Source organism: Colletotrichum siamense, assembly GCF_013390195.1.
Source record: "Colletotrichum siamense strain Cg363 chromosome Unknown KSG_Cg363_contig02, whole genome shotgun sequence".
In the NCBI taxonomy this organism is placed as follows: Eukaryota; Fungi; Ascomycota; class Sordariomycetes; order Glomerellales; family Glomerellaceae; genus Colletotrichum; species Colletotrichum siamense.
The window spans coordinates 5563340-5578395 of NW_023501015.1; the positions used below are offsets into that span (position 1 = coordinate 5563340).

The 15056-nt window shown below is 47.5% G+C and overlaps 3 protein-coding genes across 3 annotated transcripts; 1 reads left to right on the forward strand and 2 right to left on the reverse strand.

Moving 5' to 3' along the window:
- Window positions 1-2571: 2571 nt before the first annotated feature.
- Window positions 2572-3165, forward strand: CGCS363_v003456 (uncharacterized protein; the record flags this gene model as incomplete). The annotated part of the gene is made up of 5 exons (XM_036635305.1): window positions 2572-2657; window positions 2724-2749; window positions 2797-2906; window positions 2962-2987; window positions 3042-3165. 5 exons carry the CDS (start codon window positions 2572-2574, stop codon window positions 3163-3165), a joined length of 372 nt encoding a protein of 123 aa, XP_036499829.1.
- A 204-nt stretch (window positions 3166-3369) lies between these two features.
- Window positions 3370-6006, reverse strand: CGCS363_v003457 (putative secreted glycosidase; the record flags this gene model as incomplete). The annotated part of the gene is made up of 2 exons (XM_036635306.1): window positions 3370-4060; window positions 4124-6006. The coding sequence occupies 2 exons, from the start codon at window positions 6004-6006 to the stop codon at window positions 3370-3372; spliced, it is 2574 nt and encodes an 857-aa protein (XP_036499830.1).
- Window positions 6007-7427: 1421 nt separating this feature from the next.
- hyuA-2 (putative D-/L-hydantoinase subunit A) lies at window positions 7428-10522 on the reverse strand (the record flags this gene model as incomplete). The annotated part of the gene is made up of 2 exons (XM_036635307.1): window positions 7428-8906; window positions 8954-10522. 2 exons carry the CDS (start codon window positions 10520-10522, stop codon window positions 7428-7430), a joined length of 3048 nt encoding a protein of 1015 aa, XP_036499825.1.
- Between the last annotated feature and the right edge of the window lie 4534 nt (window positions 10523-15056).

Consider the following 15056-nt stretch of genomic DNA (forward strand, 5'->3'; position numbering starts at 1 on the left):
GTATAAATAATAAATCCCTACTTTTATATACTTTAGTAAGGTTATTTATTTTACTATTAAGTAGATTTTACTTAAGTAATATAAGCTTTAGTAAGAGGTATCTAAGGGTTATTACTCTATTTATTAATAAGTAGTATTATTTATATAACTACCTTAATCTCTAGTAGTAGCTATAGATAAAAAAGGAGTTATATAATTTTAGCTATATAAAGCTTTATAGTATTATTAAGTATATTTTTAGGTTATTAAAGAGGAAGTTTAAGATTATAAGGGGTATAATATATAAATATAACTTTAATATCTAAGTAAAGTTAATATATATAGTAATAGTATTATAGAATTTTCTAGTAAAAAAAGAGGAGGTACTAAAAAAGTTAATACTATAAAAAATTAATATACTTAAGAAGGCTAAGGTGAAAGTAGTAATATAAGTAAATTAATAACTAAAGTTTAAGGTATAGTTTAATATTACTATATTATAGTAAGAGTTTTACTATTAATATTTTATAAGGATAGGTTTTTAGTAATTAATAAGCTAAATTTATATTATATTAATCTAAGTAGTAATCTGTTTAAAAAATACTACTCTAATTAAAGCTAAAAAAAAACTTTCTTATTACTTCTCTAGTTTACTTATTAAGCTTTATTTTTTTAACTTATTAACTACTTATTATAACTATATTAACCCTCTATAACTATATTAATATTATAATAATAATAATAGTAATATTAATATTTATATACTATTAATTAGTAAAAACTCTTATTTTAACTCCTTCTCTTTTAATACTAGAAACTTAACTATTTTACTTAGTACTATTAAAAAGAGGTTTAATATAAAAGTAAAGCCTTTTAATTTAGCTTTAACTTTAAATAGCTACTAAGCGTTAGCTACTACTAGCTTTATATTATCTACCCCTACTATATATAGCGCTAGCTTATTAATATTTATCCTCTATAACTTATAACTTTAGGTTTCTATTATCTTAATATAAAGGTGCTTATTTTAATATATTAGTAGTAGGGCTACTAAATTTTCCCTTAGAAATACTACCTCTAAGATAGCTATATTAGTAGTATTAATTTAATTAAGATCTTATTATTATATTATATATTTATACTTTTAAGTTAAAGTAATAGTTAGTATTTATACTACTATAAGATTAGCTATTCTTAATATTATTATAGCTTATAAGAGAGGTAAGCTATTTATATTAAATAGTAATAAAGCTAACTACTTTATTAGAGATCTTACTTCCTCTTTAAAAAATCTTAATTAGTATACTAACTAACTTTTAGGATTAAGTTTAGCAATATTTTAACTTATAGTAGTCTTAGAGAGTTATAAATATATTATTAATAACTTTATCTTAGGGAAGCTATAGTTTTCTACTTACTTATACTTAAGGTTAACTTAATACTATTATAACTATCTCTCTTCTAATATTAATATTATATTTATATAGTTATTATAACTAATACTAAATAGGTCTCTTAGTATTTTAACTTTATAGTATAAAGTATTAATATTTTAGAACTTTATTAATAAGTTTTTAACTATAAAGAGGTTTTTAAGGAACTCTTTCTATAAAATAGATATAATAGAGGTAAGTATATAGCTTAATATATATATCTTATTATTATTACTTAATAGGTTTTTAATCTTAGTATTAAGAATAAACTAAAATAACTTCTATTATACTATAAGCTTTTAGTAAAGCTTAAGTACTATTAGTTAACTTATTAAGAGTAGAGGTAGTATTAATAAGAGGTTTTAGTCCTCTTTAGAATTACTTAATAATATAATAACTTTAATTTTATCTAAGATTACTTCTTCTATTTATATACTAAATAGGGTTTTATTAAAGTATTATCTATTAGCTACTATTTTAAATATAAAGTAAATTATAAAGTAGATAATTAGTATAATAAAAAATAGAGGTTTTTAATATTAAAAATAATATATTTAAGTAAGCTAGAGCTATTTTTAAATAATCTTAGTTTCTTAGAAGTATTAAGGGGTTAGTAAAATACTTACTATTTATATTATAGTAATAATCTAAGCTAATAGTAACCTAGTACGATATATACGCTATATATAGCGCTAGCGAAGTAGCCCTTAGCAGAGTCTCCAAAACATGAAAATCATACCGATTAGACCCTTAACGATAGTTTCCGCATCTATTCCGCCCGCGTTCCGCCCTAGCGCCCGTGGTGGAGAAGATCAGACCATGCCAGCGCACTAATCACGTCGCGATGATGCCCACATTCCCCCTGCCACGATGTGTCTTTCCCCTCTTCCCCCGCATGCCATTTGTGTCTGTGGAAACAAGTTTCGCTGAACTAGGCCGGAGTTAAAACCAACTGCTCGTCATGTTGATTCCGTAATAACTGACTCAGGAATCTGATTCGTCATCGGAATGTTGGAAGGTTTACCCGCCTGGCAGATTTAAGCCAGTGCGCGGTCCCCCAAACCCGTCGGTAACAGCAACACTCGGCGAAGAAGGAAATCCAGGGAAGCCGAAAAGTCCACAACAACTACACGCACACATCTCAATCAACTAAGTCAGTATGGATAACTACATTGGTCACTGCAACTGTGGTTCCATCAAGGTGGTGTTGAAGAAGAAGCCGGAGCAAGTCGTTGTTTGCCATTGGTGCGTCAAGCAATATGATCCTGCGCGGAGAAAGTGGAGAGACTGACATCATCCCTCTTCACACAGCTCGAACTGCAAGCGTGCGGGTGGCCGTAAGCTTATTTGACAGCTGATTAATTGCGTCAACTAATAGTGACAGCATTTTCCATGAACCTTTTCATTGATGACGGCCAATGGGAAATTGAGGATGAAAAGAAGACTCTGTCAGAGTACCTTGACCACAACACCAATTCCGGAAACACGGTGCACGTGAGTAAACCTCAATGTGAGAAAGAGTTATCTGCTAATTGAGCTGCCCATGCAGCGATTCTTTTGCAAGAACTGCGGAAGGTGAGAATTAACTCGCCTGGCTAGATGCTATTGAGGTACTAACCACCTGCGAAGCCCCATCAAAACCACTTCGCCTTCCATCCCGGACAAGGCTCTGATTAAGGCGTCTCTGTTTGATGATATTCCCACCAACAAGAAAGAGGTTTACTCCGAACAGGCATTACATTGGAACCAATAGCATGAAGACGCCAGTTGACATGTTCTAATTTGGCTCGTCAGCTAGAAAATAGGAATCGTGGCATGTCGAATGCACAGTCAAATCCTATCTCCACCGCTATGATATCTACATTGTGAACAGAACGATGCGAACTGCACACTATACCAAACATGGATCTTGAATACAGAGTTATAATACAAAACGAGCCTTTTCCAGTGGCTGCCTCTATATACCGCCAAAGTTCGCGCCTTCGTTCTCGAATTCTCCCTCGTACAGAGCCTCTGATCGTCTAGTAGTTCTGTTTGACACTATCGCCGAGGGGAATGTTCTATTGAAACCCTTGTACTCGCCCAAGCTGGGTGGCAGATCATGAATCCTCGTACCCCAGTCACTTTCACGTCGACCCAATGTCAACACCAACTCCATGCCCTCCGTAAAGAAGGTGTGGTTCAGCCAATTCTTTCTGTACGGCTCTCCATTCAAGGTGGCGCTTTGAATGTAGATCCTCCGGTACGTGGGATCGAAATTGACGTTGCGGATCTTGGCTGTCTTGCCTGTCTGGGGGTGCTTGATCTCCACACTCTCAAAGAAGGGCGGGGTGATGAGGTAGACGTCTTGGCCAGGGTTCGGGAAGAGTCCCATCATAGTGAAGGCCACGAAAGAGCCCATAGCTCCGCTGTCATCGTTGCCAGGGAGACCGTCGGGCGCAGTTGAGAAGAAGGATGGGACGTAGAAGTGCGCACGTCTGGCGGAGAGAGCAGGGCGCCCGGCATAGTGGTACTGGAAGACCGTAAGGAACGAAGGCTCGTTGCCGATGTAGGTGATGTTCTGATCATGCAAGAAGTCAAGTCTCTTGACGAAGGCATCCGGACCACCATATGTGTTGATCAAGGTTGCCTGGTCGTGCGGTACAAAGCTATCGAAGATGGTCAGTCAACTCATGTAACTAGCCAAATCCCATGAATTCGGGGTCACTTACAATCCGTACTCCCAAGCACTGCTCTCATAGGTTTCCGGTCCATTGTTCTGCAGAGAACAAGAACCGGCCCCGTCGAGGTTACTGCAGTTCAGCGGGTTCTGGTAAGCCCAGGTCTGGTTCAGGAACTTGGGCTGGAAGAAGCCTCTGAATCCAGTGTCCGTGCCGTTAAAGAATGATGACTTCTGGTCCTGCTTGTACAGGTATCGCCAGTTGTGACTAGAGTCCAGATACTTCTGCTTGTCGTCGTCCTTGCCCAGCCCGTACGCCACCTGGGCAATGCTGAAATCGTTGTAGCTGTACTCCAGCGTTCTAGAAATGCTCCGGGTGAGGGTTCCAAATCCCTTGACATCGAAGTCCTGGACTGGGATGTAGCCGAGTCTGTTCCAGCTGGCCAAGCCACCGCGACCATGGACACTCCAATCATATGGCTCCTCTTCAGCGTCCTTTACCATTGCTTCATAGCCGAGATCCCAGTCAATTCCATCATTGATGCCTTTGACATAGGCATCTGCTAGAACGTTGTCTGCGTTTGATCCACCCTGGGTGAGACCCTTGCACAGACTCATCCGGCAGTCTGGCAGCCAACCAACGTGGACATAAGTATCGATCAGGGATCTCACCATCTCAGTCACGGCAGTGGGATCCAAGATGATCAAAAATGGAATCTGTGAGCGGAAGGAGTCCCAAAGGCAGTAGAAGGAGTCCCAGTAGGGCTCCCTGCTCCTCCACAGGGGGTTCTCTCCGGTGTAGTTCTGAGGGTTGACCATGGTCCTGTAAATGCCGCTGTAGAAGTTTCGCGCAAACTTCTCGTCTACACGGTCGGTAGAAACCTTGATGGGGCTAAGTTTCTTCTTCCAAGCTCTCTTGGCTTCTTTGTACACCCGCTCAACGTTGTAGTCGGGGATCTCAGCCGTTGCATGAGCGCAAGCCCGCTCGGTGCTGTGAAAGCTCGTCGCCACACGGGCGGTGATGGGTTGCTCTGCCGACTTGAATCGAACGAAAGCTCCTCCCGGAATGGGGTACCCATTGATGGATCGTGCAATCGTCATGTTCTTCACATCCGCGCTAGCACGGCTGTCGACGAAGACTCCATTGTCGAGGATTTCGGCACCCTGGAAGTCGGTACAGAAGTGCAGGACATATGAGCCAACACCGAAGCTAGGATTGAAGCGAGCGGTTCCTGTAATGCGTCCAGAGCGGGCATCAACCTTGATCGTGGCATTGTCTTGCCTCGAATCTGAGAGATCGGAAAGGTCTTGAAGAATGAGAGGCTGTCCTTGTTGCGGGAAGGTGAATCTGAAGAGTGAAGTGCGATGCGTTGTCGTCATCTCGACCTGAATGCCGTCCTTCAGTGTGATGTTCATCAACCCGGGCTTCGCTTGGACATCTTTCTGGTGGAAGTATCCGTACTTGGCCCTCGACTTCTTGGGGAACGTGCAAAAGTTGATGACGCCGCTGGGACATGTCGTGTAGGCGAACAGCGGGAAGTTTCCCAGAGATGGTGAGCCGCCGGTACCAGAGTCGTGCATGCTAGAGAAGCCGGTGATAGGGTTGCCGTCAAGAGTGAATCCGCCTTGATTAGAACTGCTGTTTGTATCCGGTGAGGCCTTTGCCATACCATACGGCAAGGTCGCGCCGACGAAAACATTTCCTCCATTGCGTGAGCCGATGAGCGGGTCGACATATTGTAACGGATCCCAGCCGTCATCGTCGAGAATCTCTGCCGCGTTCTTGTTGAAGTCGACTATGCCGCTCACCCAAGCCTGCGCCTGGTGGGCTGCTCCGGACGCTGCGTGAGATAGAGATGGCAGATGGGTATTTGGCATAAGCAGCCAGCGAAAGACCGCTGCGAAGCCATGGAAAGACCACAATTCAGCCCACATTGCTGCCGGCCTTCGGTCGCTGAGGGAGAGTTTTGGTGAGGTGAAGTGAAGTCCGATGGAGAGAAGCCGTCTGCACCAGACCTCCTAAAATTTCGTCCGGATCATGGCATGTATGAATAGGATAATGGGTGTCTCTGCGACCACGTGACTAGACGTCAAAGCTAAATTTGGTCTCAAGTTCGAGTAAGGTTTCTCCGAGCTCTCCTCAGGATGTCCTGCAGGGTCATGATGAGGCAATCATTGGGCATCATGGCGCACGGAGAGAACAGCGGATGAATATCTCGCGCCTCGACTACCCCGCAACAACGCGTGTCGTAGGAATCACAACCTTTCTTCTATGCTTCTTTCCTACATTTTGATTGATATCTATGATGATTCTATTGACAATCTAGATAGCGTCGTAGGCGGCAATCGTTCGGGAGATTTTCGATCTATCGTCGCATTGATCGAGACATCCCCCGCTTGGACGGAGATCTTAGCACTGTCAGGCCAAGTCTGCAGGAGAAACTCTAACAACGGGTCGAACGGCGTTTCCATCCAAATATCTCATTCGTGAAGCCACCCGTTTCAAATCAGAAACCAAAAGATTTTTTTCTGTCTCTTTAGACTTCGCTGTCCTTTCCTGTTGTATCTCTCCCACCGCCTCACCGAGTCAGGATACTTTGGTCTGTGGTGGATGGGCTTGGCGTCCGCCACCCCATAGTCCGGATCTGTTACCAAAGCGGAGGGAGGGCAGGCTTTGTTTCCAGCTGCTCCGACAGCGGCAACTTGCATGATTCCGTGCTTCGAGAATGCCATTGTGGAAGTTTGGAAGAAAAGATGAGAATGGACGAACGATGCTGCTGAGTTTGATATTGCATTGCGAAACCGCGTCGGGTGCGACTTCACGATCCGATGTCGAGCGGTTGGCTTGGAGTTGCAGTGTCGCTCGTGATATGCGCGGCTCTGTTGGCCCTATAGACGGAGCGGCGTGTCCGGCCCACGGCAATCGTACTCGGTTCATCGCCACGGCAAATGCGCCCGTTGACAGCGGCTGAAAATGTCGGTCCCGAGGTCAGGGATGATAGCTCTTGGCGATGAAGTATGGCAGGGCTGTTGATTCATGTTTGCCAGACAGTTTGTCCGATCTAGTGAACGTTTTGGAACTGTTTCCCCAGGGCGGGTATTCGTTTGTTTGGAAGTTCGGCAGGCGTTTGAGCAGCTGTTAGGTGTGCCTTCCCGGTCCACACCCAGCTGAATCGCTCAGCTGAATGTCAGAAGCATGTCAGCTTCGCCGAGTAAGCCCCGTTTGCACAAGTCAGTTTAGAAACTCGGGTGTGTTATCGGTTGTATTTCCTGTTTCTAGAAGTTGAACAAACAAGCTGGGGAAGATTCCCACCTCCGCAGTGAGGCTATGGCTGTTGCTTTGCAAGTTCCATCGTCTACCAGCCCAGATCCTTGCATTTGCCGCACATGCAACCCTCCTTTGTCTTGGTGTCAAATTCGTCAATCACGCTCCGAGGCTTAACGAAGGTGCCCAAAGGCTCATACTTCAAGTGAGAAAAGCCGAACGCCTCGGGACCTCCGATTTCAAGACCCCTAGCAGACCCAGTCCACTTGTCACTGGCGGCAATTCCCAACACAATGACGAGCAGTCCATATCTGTACTCGGGCGTTCCGATTGCTTCGCCGTTTTGAGCGTCGATAACGGCGATGAGATCCGGCACCAGGGCAAGCACATCTTCCTGCCTCTCTTTGCCTGCTTCCTCTGTTGACGTAGCTGAGGCGGTCTTGACTGCGGCGATGTTCTCGTTCTTGAAGGGAATCTTAACAAACCCTTTATACTGCTGGGATCTCTGATGGCCGGGTTCATCTGAACCAGACACATCTGCACCTTCGATTATGCATTCGCCATAGACATGTCCCTTTCTTAATACTCTCTCCACGCCAACGATCTTGCCTTTGAACAGAACCTTGGCTCCAGTTGAACCACCGCACTCTTCAATGATCATCTCAGCAACGTTGTCCACGCGGTTGAGCTTCCTGGCCTTAGCCACAGCGCGACCAATCCTCCAAGACTGAGAGAGTGTATGCTCAACTACCCATCTCTTGGTCTCTGCCCCAGTCACGGGAGGGTCGGCAACAGCAACCTGTGAGCCCATCTCTGCTAAGGCAGCCCTCATGACACGTTCAACCTGCTTGTCTGAAGATGCGCGCGACATAGTAACAATCGCTCCATTGCCATCACTCATTGTAACTGGCGTCCAGATAGGGCTTCGCTCGTTGAAGACAACTGGTGTTGTTTGCCATTTTGTCGGGTACGCCCTGCCCATCCAGTCGCCATCGACTGCAGGAACATCCATGTTGGTGCTGGAACCAATCATCATGCTCTGCAGGCCATTGGCGCCCCCAATTTCAACCGCAATCATGTGCGTCGGCGGCTTTCCGATGTGCTTGTACATCTCTGTCTGTGCCTCTTGCATTTCGTCCGCGGACTTCTTCTCAATAGCCACGGTGGGTGACCCGGCGTAACCCCCGCAGCCGACGAGCGCCTCGTCGGGAATATCAGCGGGGTTTACGACCCTCACAACGGCACCCTTGCGGAGCTTCTCGCGCAGGATTATCTGTTGCGAGTAAGGAGACCCGCCTCCTCCCGTTCCGAGGATGTAACATCCGATACTGATCCAGTCCAGATCTGTTTCGCTGATGTACCAGACGCGATCTTCAACTCTTGGCTTGTATTTCAAAACATCAATCTCTTTCTTGGCCTTGACTCTACACATCTTCTTGGCACGAGAATATGTGGTGTAATCCTGAGGCGTGTCATCTTCATCGCTCAGTTGGATAGACGCGAGATCCGTCCTGGAAAAGTCAAAGTCGCCGGCAGCGCGCACAATGAATCGCGACTTGTTGGCAATGTACTGTGATTGTTAGTCAAGGCCTTCTTCTGCGGACTTGGTATACGCACGGCCAAGGGTATTGTGTCCACGTCCACAATCTGGACCGACGATGGGACTGCCCCTGCGGCAACAGCCTTCTCTTTGACCTCTTGCTCCACCTCACTCAATATCTCCTGGCTTGTTCGAGACTCAGTCGATTTGACAGTATCAATGGTAGCACTGACGCGTGCAATAGCCGCACCGATGGCGTTGGCGACTCCAGCCCACTCGGGTTTCAAGACTTTGCTAGCCCCGCGAAGCTCATTCGGCGCGATGACAGCACCACCACCCACAAGAAGAACCGGAATATCGTTGGGCGAAGTTTTCATCGTGTCGATAACCTTCTCGATCTTGCTTTGGACGATCTTAGTGAATTGAGATAGTTCCTCAGCGTCAAGCGCACCCTTGACCAAGCTCGTATCACCGATAGACGGCGCTGATGGCTTCCCTTCAGTGACTAACACAGTGCAATCCGTCGCTGTCAGAGTAGAACCTCCAAAGACGAGGGCTTCAGTTTTGATCTTGTAGCCGACGCTGTCGGGGCCCACCGTCAATTTCTCTCGGCCCTTACGCACAACGGAACCACCTCCCAGGCCTATGCTTTTCACGTCCGGGCATGAGAAGTTCAGGCGAACACCTGTAAACTCGCTGAACGCCGCCTGTTGTCTCGGAAATCCGTTTGCCTGCAAAAGACCAACATCGGTAGTCGTACCACCGATATCAACCACCATGACGGCTTCGTCAAGCTGATCCTGCACTAGGAAGGCAGCGCCGCGCATGCTGTTTGTTGGTCCACTGGAAAATGTCCGGATTGGGAGATTCGCAGCCATCTCTCCTGAGAGAATGGTTCCGTCGTTTTGGGAGATGAAGACTGGGCAGTGTAGACCCAGTCTCTTGATGGGTTCCTGAAAGGATCTGATCGTCTTACGGGCGAAGTCTAGTACAGTGGCGTTGAGTATAGCAGCATTCTCACGCTCCTGGAATCCGAGATTGGCCACATCTTTTGAGCATGTAACGGTACAGCCAGGAAGCTCTGAGCGGATGATTTCGGCAGCCCTCTCCTCTTGCCTCTCTGTCGTGTCGATTGGGCTGAAGATGCCGTTGACGACAACGTTCTTGATCCCCTTCTCACCGATGATCGAGCATTGAGCCTTGATCTCTTCAGGGTCGATATCAGAAATGAGAACGCCATCAACCTCCAGGCCACCTTTGCATAAAGCATAGTGGCCCAGAATCAACTCCCTGAGGTCTTCGGGCCAATCCAAGCAAGGCGGGTCGTGCTTGGAAAACTGGCTGGTCAATCTGATAACAGCCACAGCAGCCAATCTGGTCTCATCCCTTTCAATGAGGGCATTGACGAAATGAGTCGTGCCGATAGTGACGCTCGCGATCTCGCTGGGCTCGATCTTGGAAGACTCGAACATCGTCACGATCGCATTGTTGATGCCATCGCTGGGATTTGTCGTCGTTGGTGACTTGTGCCATGCGACAATGCCCTTATCCGGCTCCGAGGCCCGAGAAGGGTCCAGAACGACGCCGTCTGTGTTTGTCCCGCCGACATCAACACCGATGCGAAGGTGGCGCGATGTGGACGCCATAATGGTCGTGTTTCACTGTGTCTGCACGATGTGGTTCCAACGAATGACTGTGTCTATAGCGAGGTCGATAATCCCAAGATGCTGGAGATCCAGCCTGTCGCGAAGTGTCCTGAGTGATGCGTCTAAAATGTGGTACGATGCTGACTGCGCGCAAATCGCGTCGGGGAGGGGCGGAAAGTGGGATGTGGGGCCACAAGGGCAAGCCGCCGTGTCGCCGCTCGGAGACCGAGACGCGGCGCCGGAACGGAGACCGGGCTCGGAACGGCCCGCCAGGTCGGCCTCTGCCGTCGGCATCCAGATTTCAAATGGATTATTCGCATTGGTGTCTGTGGCAATAAGTGCATCTCCGGATTTTGCAATGCACGCCAACTTTTTCCTATGGGTGTGCAAGAAACGGTGTGCATCTGCGAGCATTACTTGACGTTTTGTCCCCCGGTGATCACAAATAAATGATGAAGAAAAAGCCACCAGTTGGGCCTCAATTCCACACGAAAATGGCATCCGTGGTATTTGCTAACTTACCTTAGGTGGAATGCCTGAAGTGTGAAGGTTTCGGGGCTGGACTATGCTTAGGCTATCATTCAGTTGTTGACTGATAGGTATCGGAATTCCTACCAGCTTGGCCTGTCTAAGAGTGATTGTCGTTGAGGGCAAAGATCGTCCGTAGCTCCACAAATCGACGTTGACTACGGCTGGCTCGGCACGATCCTAATGCGACTTTCCAAGAAACATGTTTCAATCATCAATTCCCTTTCCGTCGATACGCCGCAAATTCATGTGAAAGCCAGTTCTGTCGCGCTGGTAAAACGACGCGTTCGTGTGTCAGTTTCTGGCACTCAGACTCCTCCTACCTGCCGCGATATCTGCATTAATATGCAACATGAACCATTCGCGCTGGTTGTTGAGGCAAACGCCCCAGGCAGTTTCTGACATTCTGTACTTGTGAGCCCATTCGTTCTGACTAAACCACATCTCGAGATGTCGAATGTCCTGCTGGAGTTCTTAGATGATCTGTGACTTTCTTAGACTGACGTGCGTCATTGGATGTTTCCCTGTCAAGATGTCTCATCTCCGCCGAGACGCGATGCCTTCATTTGGTAGAGCTGGTCGATCTGGCAAAATCACGCATACCTGGTCTGCAACATTTGAGATGATCGATGGGGTAATGTCTTGGAAGATGGCACATATTACTCCCTCATCTATCTCTCATCGTCGCCCATATCAAGTACGTTCCCGCTTTTCTCAATCTCTCCGTCCACAGGAATAGTCACTAGACTCTGCTGCACTAGATATTTTACATCAGTCATTTTCTCCAGAAATCTAGCTACCCCATCCTCGACCATTCATCATGCCTCCCAGAGCACCTTGGCTCCCGGCACCTCGCACAGCTTGCACCTTGCACCCGCTTGAAGAGATCCGCGATTCTTTCGACTTTCATGCATGTGCCCATGTGGCCGAAGGTCCCGCCGAAGGGGAGCATTTCCATACCAAGCGACTGATTGTCTGCTGCGACGGAACATGGAACAATTCGTGAGTTGAATGCACTTTCGCTTTCTTAACTGAATTGCTGAATGATGATTGGCAAACCACAGTAACTCCGATGGCAACATTTCTACCAATGTTACCCGACTTTCGTCGGCGATTGCCCACAAGTGTTGTTCGGGAATGCCGCAAGTAGTCTATTACCATCCTGGCCCCGGGACCGAGGAGTCGGTGACAGCGCAGAAGCTTGGGGGCCTTTTTGGCCTTGGTGTTATCAGCGTATGTTCAGTATATCCACTTAGGAGGTCATCCCTAACTCACCGTGAACCAGAATATTGCTGACACCTACCGATTTATCTGCGATAACTACTGCCCTGGGGACGAGATTATCATTCTCGGCTTCTCCCGTGGGGCCTTCGTTGCAAGGTCTCTGGCTGGCATGGTCTGCTCTCTCGGATTATTGAATCGCTTTGGCCTTGCCAATTTTGGAGCAATTTTCAGCGATTACCAGCGGTTTGCCGAGTGGGACGAGAGCACCGAGTTTGACCAGAAGATACATCTCAGGGGTTTCAACATCCACAACTCTGACCAACTGACACATGAACAGCAGAGCACTATGCACAAGAGCAACTTCATGATTCTCGAGACGAGAGACCATGAGCAGATGGAGAAAGATCTCCTTGATGAAAAACGAGCCATATTCTACGAGCTTATCGGGCGCCCTTGGTGGAGACTCACTGAAGATGGCTTGGCGATGGTGGTCGAGAAAGCCTACGCGGATGGGACGGACAAACTTCAGAAGATGGCCGACATCTACCGGAAGCATCTCCACAAAAGAGTAGGAAGGCCAACTTCTTTATCACATGAGACGCGTACTAATTCACTGCTCTCAAGTTCCAAATGCTTCTATGCGACACGGACAATCTCAATGACCCAGACGCAGAATGGCATCCGGTGCAACCCGAAATCAAAGCCGTTGGTAAGTTTTCTTGGTTGAAGTCAGCATCATCAGAGTACTGATCTACTATTCAACTTTTGTAGGGGTGTGGGATACCGTCGGAAGCCTTGGCCTCCCAAAGATGCCATTCGGATGGGACAATGGTCGAAGTGCTCAGGAGGTACGGCACCCCATTATTTTGCGATTTTTCAGCATTTAGCTTACGAACTTAGCTTCGCTTCGCAAGCTTCAAGGTGCATCCTAGGATACAAAATGCTTTCCACGCGCTTGCGCTGGACGAGTGGCGTACCGCGTTTGCTCCAACTCTCTGGACAAATAATGGTACCACCAATCTTCGGCAGGTCTGGTTTCCCGGGGGCCACAGCGATGTAGGTGGAGGCGAGAAAGATAACCAAATCGCAACAATCTCCCTAGCCTGTAAGTCCTAACCAAAACATCCTCCCCAAAGCTTCCGGGCTTCGGAATTAGCTAGTCTGATCTATCCACAGGGATGGCCGATCAACTTACATCTGTGGGTGTCGAGTTCTCTTCGGCAGAGATGTTGCGGATTTTCCGAACTGTGAATCTTGACCTCCAACAGCGGCCATGGGCGCTTGGCCGAACCAGCAGTCCCAGCACCCTAACTGGCTTGCCAGACAGGGCCTGGGACACTCTCTTGACTCCTTTGGAGTGGATGAGGGGCAAGGACACCTACCATGGCACCAGGACACCGGGATTGTACAAGGAAGAAGAAAAAGGGGCAGAAAATCTCGACGGCCAGGAAGTCCGAGGATATGAACTAATACATCCCTCTGTCCGCATTCGATACCAGCACGGTGGAAAGGACTTGGACGACAAAGGCATGTGGGAATGCAGAGCCTTGACGAGGAATAAATATACACTCGTCAAGTTGCGGGAGAGGAGACCAAGCCATCTCCAGTCGGCTCCCCTGACCTATGCGACAACCTACAACACCCTTGCTGGTGCCATTTCCAGCGTCCAGGCAGATAGGGACGGCGTCATTGAAGGTCTGGATGAGAGGCAAAGACACAGAGTGGTTCCGAGACAGATGCCCTTCGAAGACGATCTTTATAGCGATCTTCCCAATGAGAACTTCAACTGGACTGCAGAGGAGGATTTCTACGACTATATGGGAGAACCACCCAAGACATGGGTATGGAAGTCCGACAAGGTCACTCTTCACGAAGAACGCATCGGTAACTGGGAACGTCTTTATCTTTTCGTCAATCGGGGACACCTTGTCCGGGCCGAAGAAAGGAAGTCCTCTGAGCGGGAGGCCGCTGAGACAGCAAGCAAAGGCTGGTGGCCTTTTACCCGAGGCTCAGAGGCGGAGATTTCGAGGGATAAAAGGCCTTATGGGTACTGGGATTTCATCACTTGGCAAAGAGGTGACACAAGACGGCGTCAAGCGCGGCTGCTTCATGTGTCGGTGAATGTAGATGAGCATGGAAACGTGATTTCGTACAGCGGAGTTGCATAGGTGTAGAAGGAGAGGACCAAACTGCTTCTTGCAAGCTTTATGGGCGCAGCTATAGATTGACAGCTGTTAGGGTGAGTATTTAGATGATTTCGCTGATTTATGACTCGAATGAGGCCATGCTTGAGTTCCCGTCTCTGAGCCGAGGGAAAGTAACACATAAACAAACTCGTGGTCACGTATTCAAATATGCGACGCCACTCGTTCTCTCCGAATAATCAATCTCTATGCATCTTGGCCTCGTCGGGCGAAGGGAGATTGGCTATGTTGTTCATGATAACTCACCCATCGGCATTTCAATCTCGGAGCCATCCAACAACCCGTCAGTCCTCGCAATGGCCCCGCGCAATCCGTAGGAACGAACACACACTTGAAATGTCGTTGCACGGACCCATCAAGTCGGCACCATGCCGACGGGTTCATCAGACCGCTAGATCCCGAAGTAGTATCGCTGAAACCTACCCTGCAGTCCTCAGAGCTTCCAGATGCGACCGCCCAGCCAATACGAGACCGAGGAATACTAATATCCCCATACCAAGAGACGAAAATGCGATGCCAGCCGCGGCGGGAAGGACATGGAGGGTATGTCCGCCCCGGGGTCTAAGCCCAGCGTCACA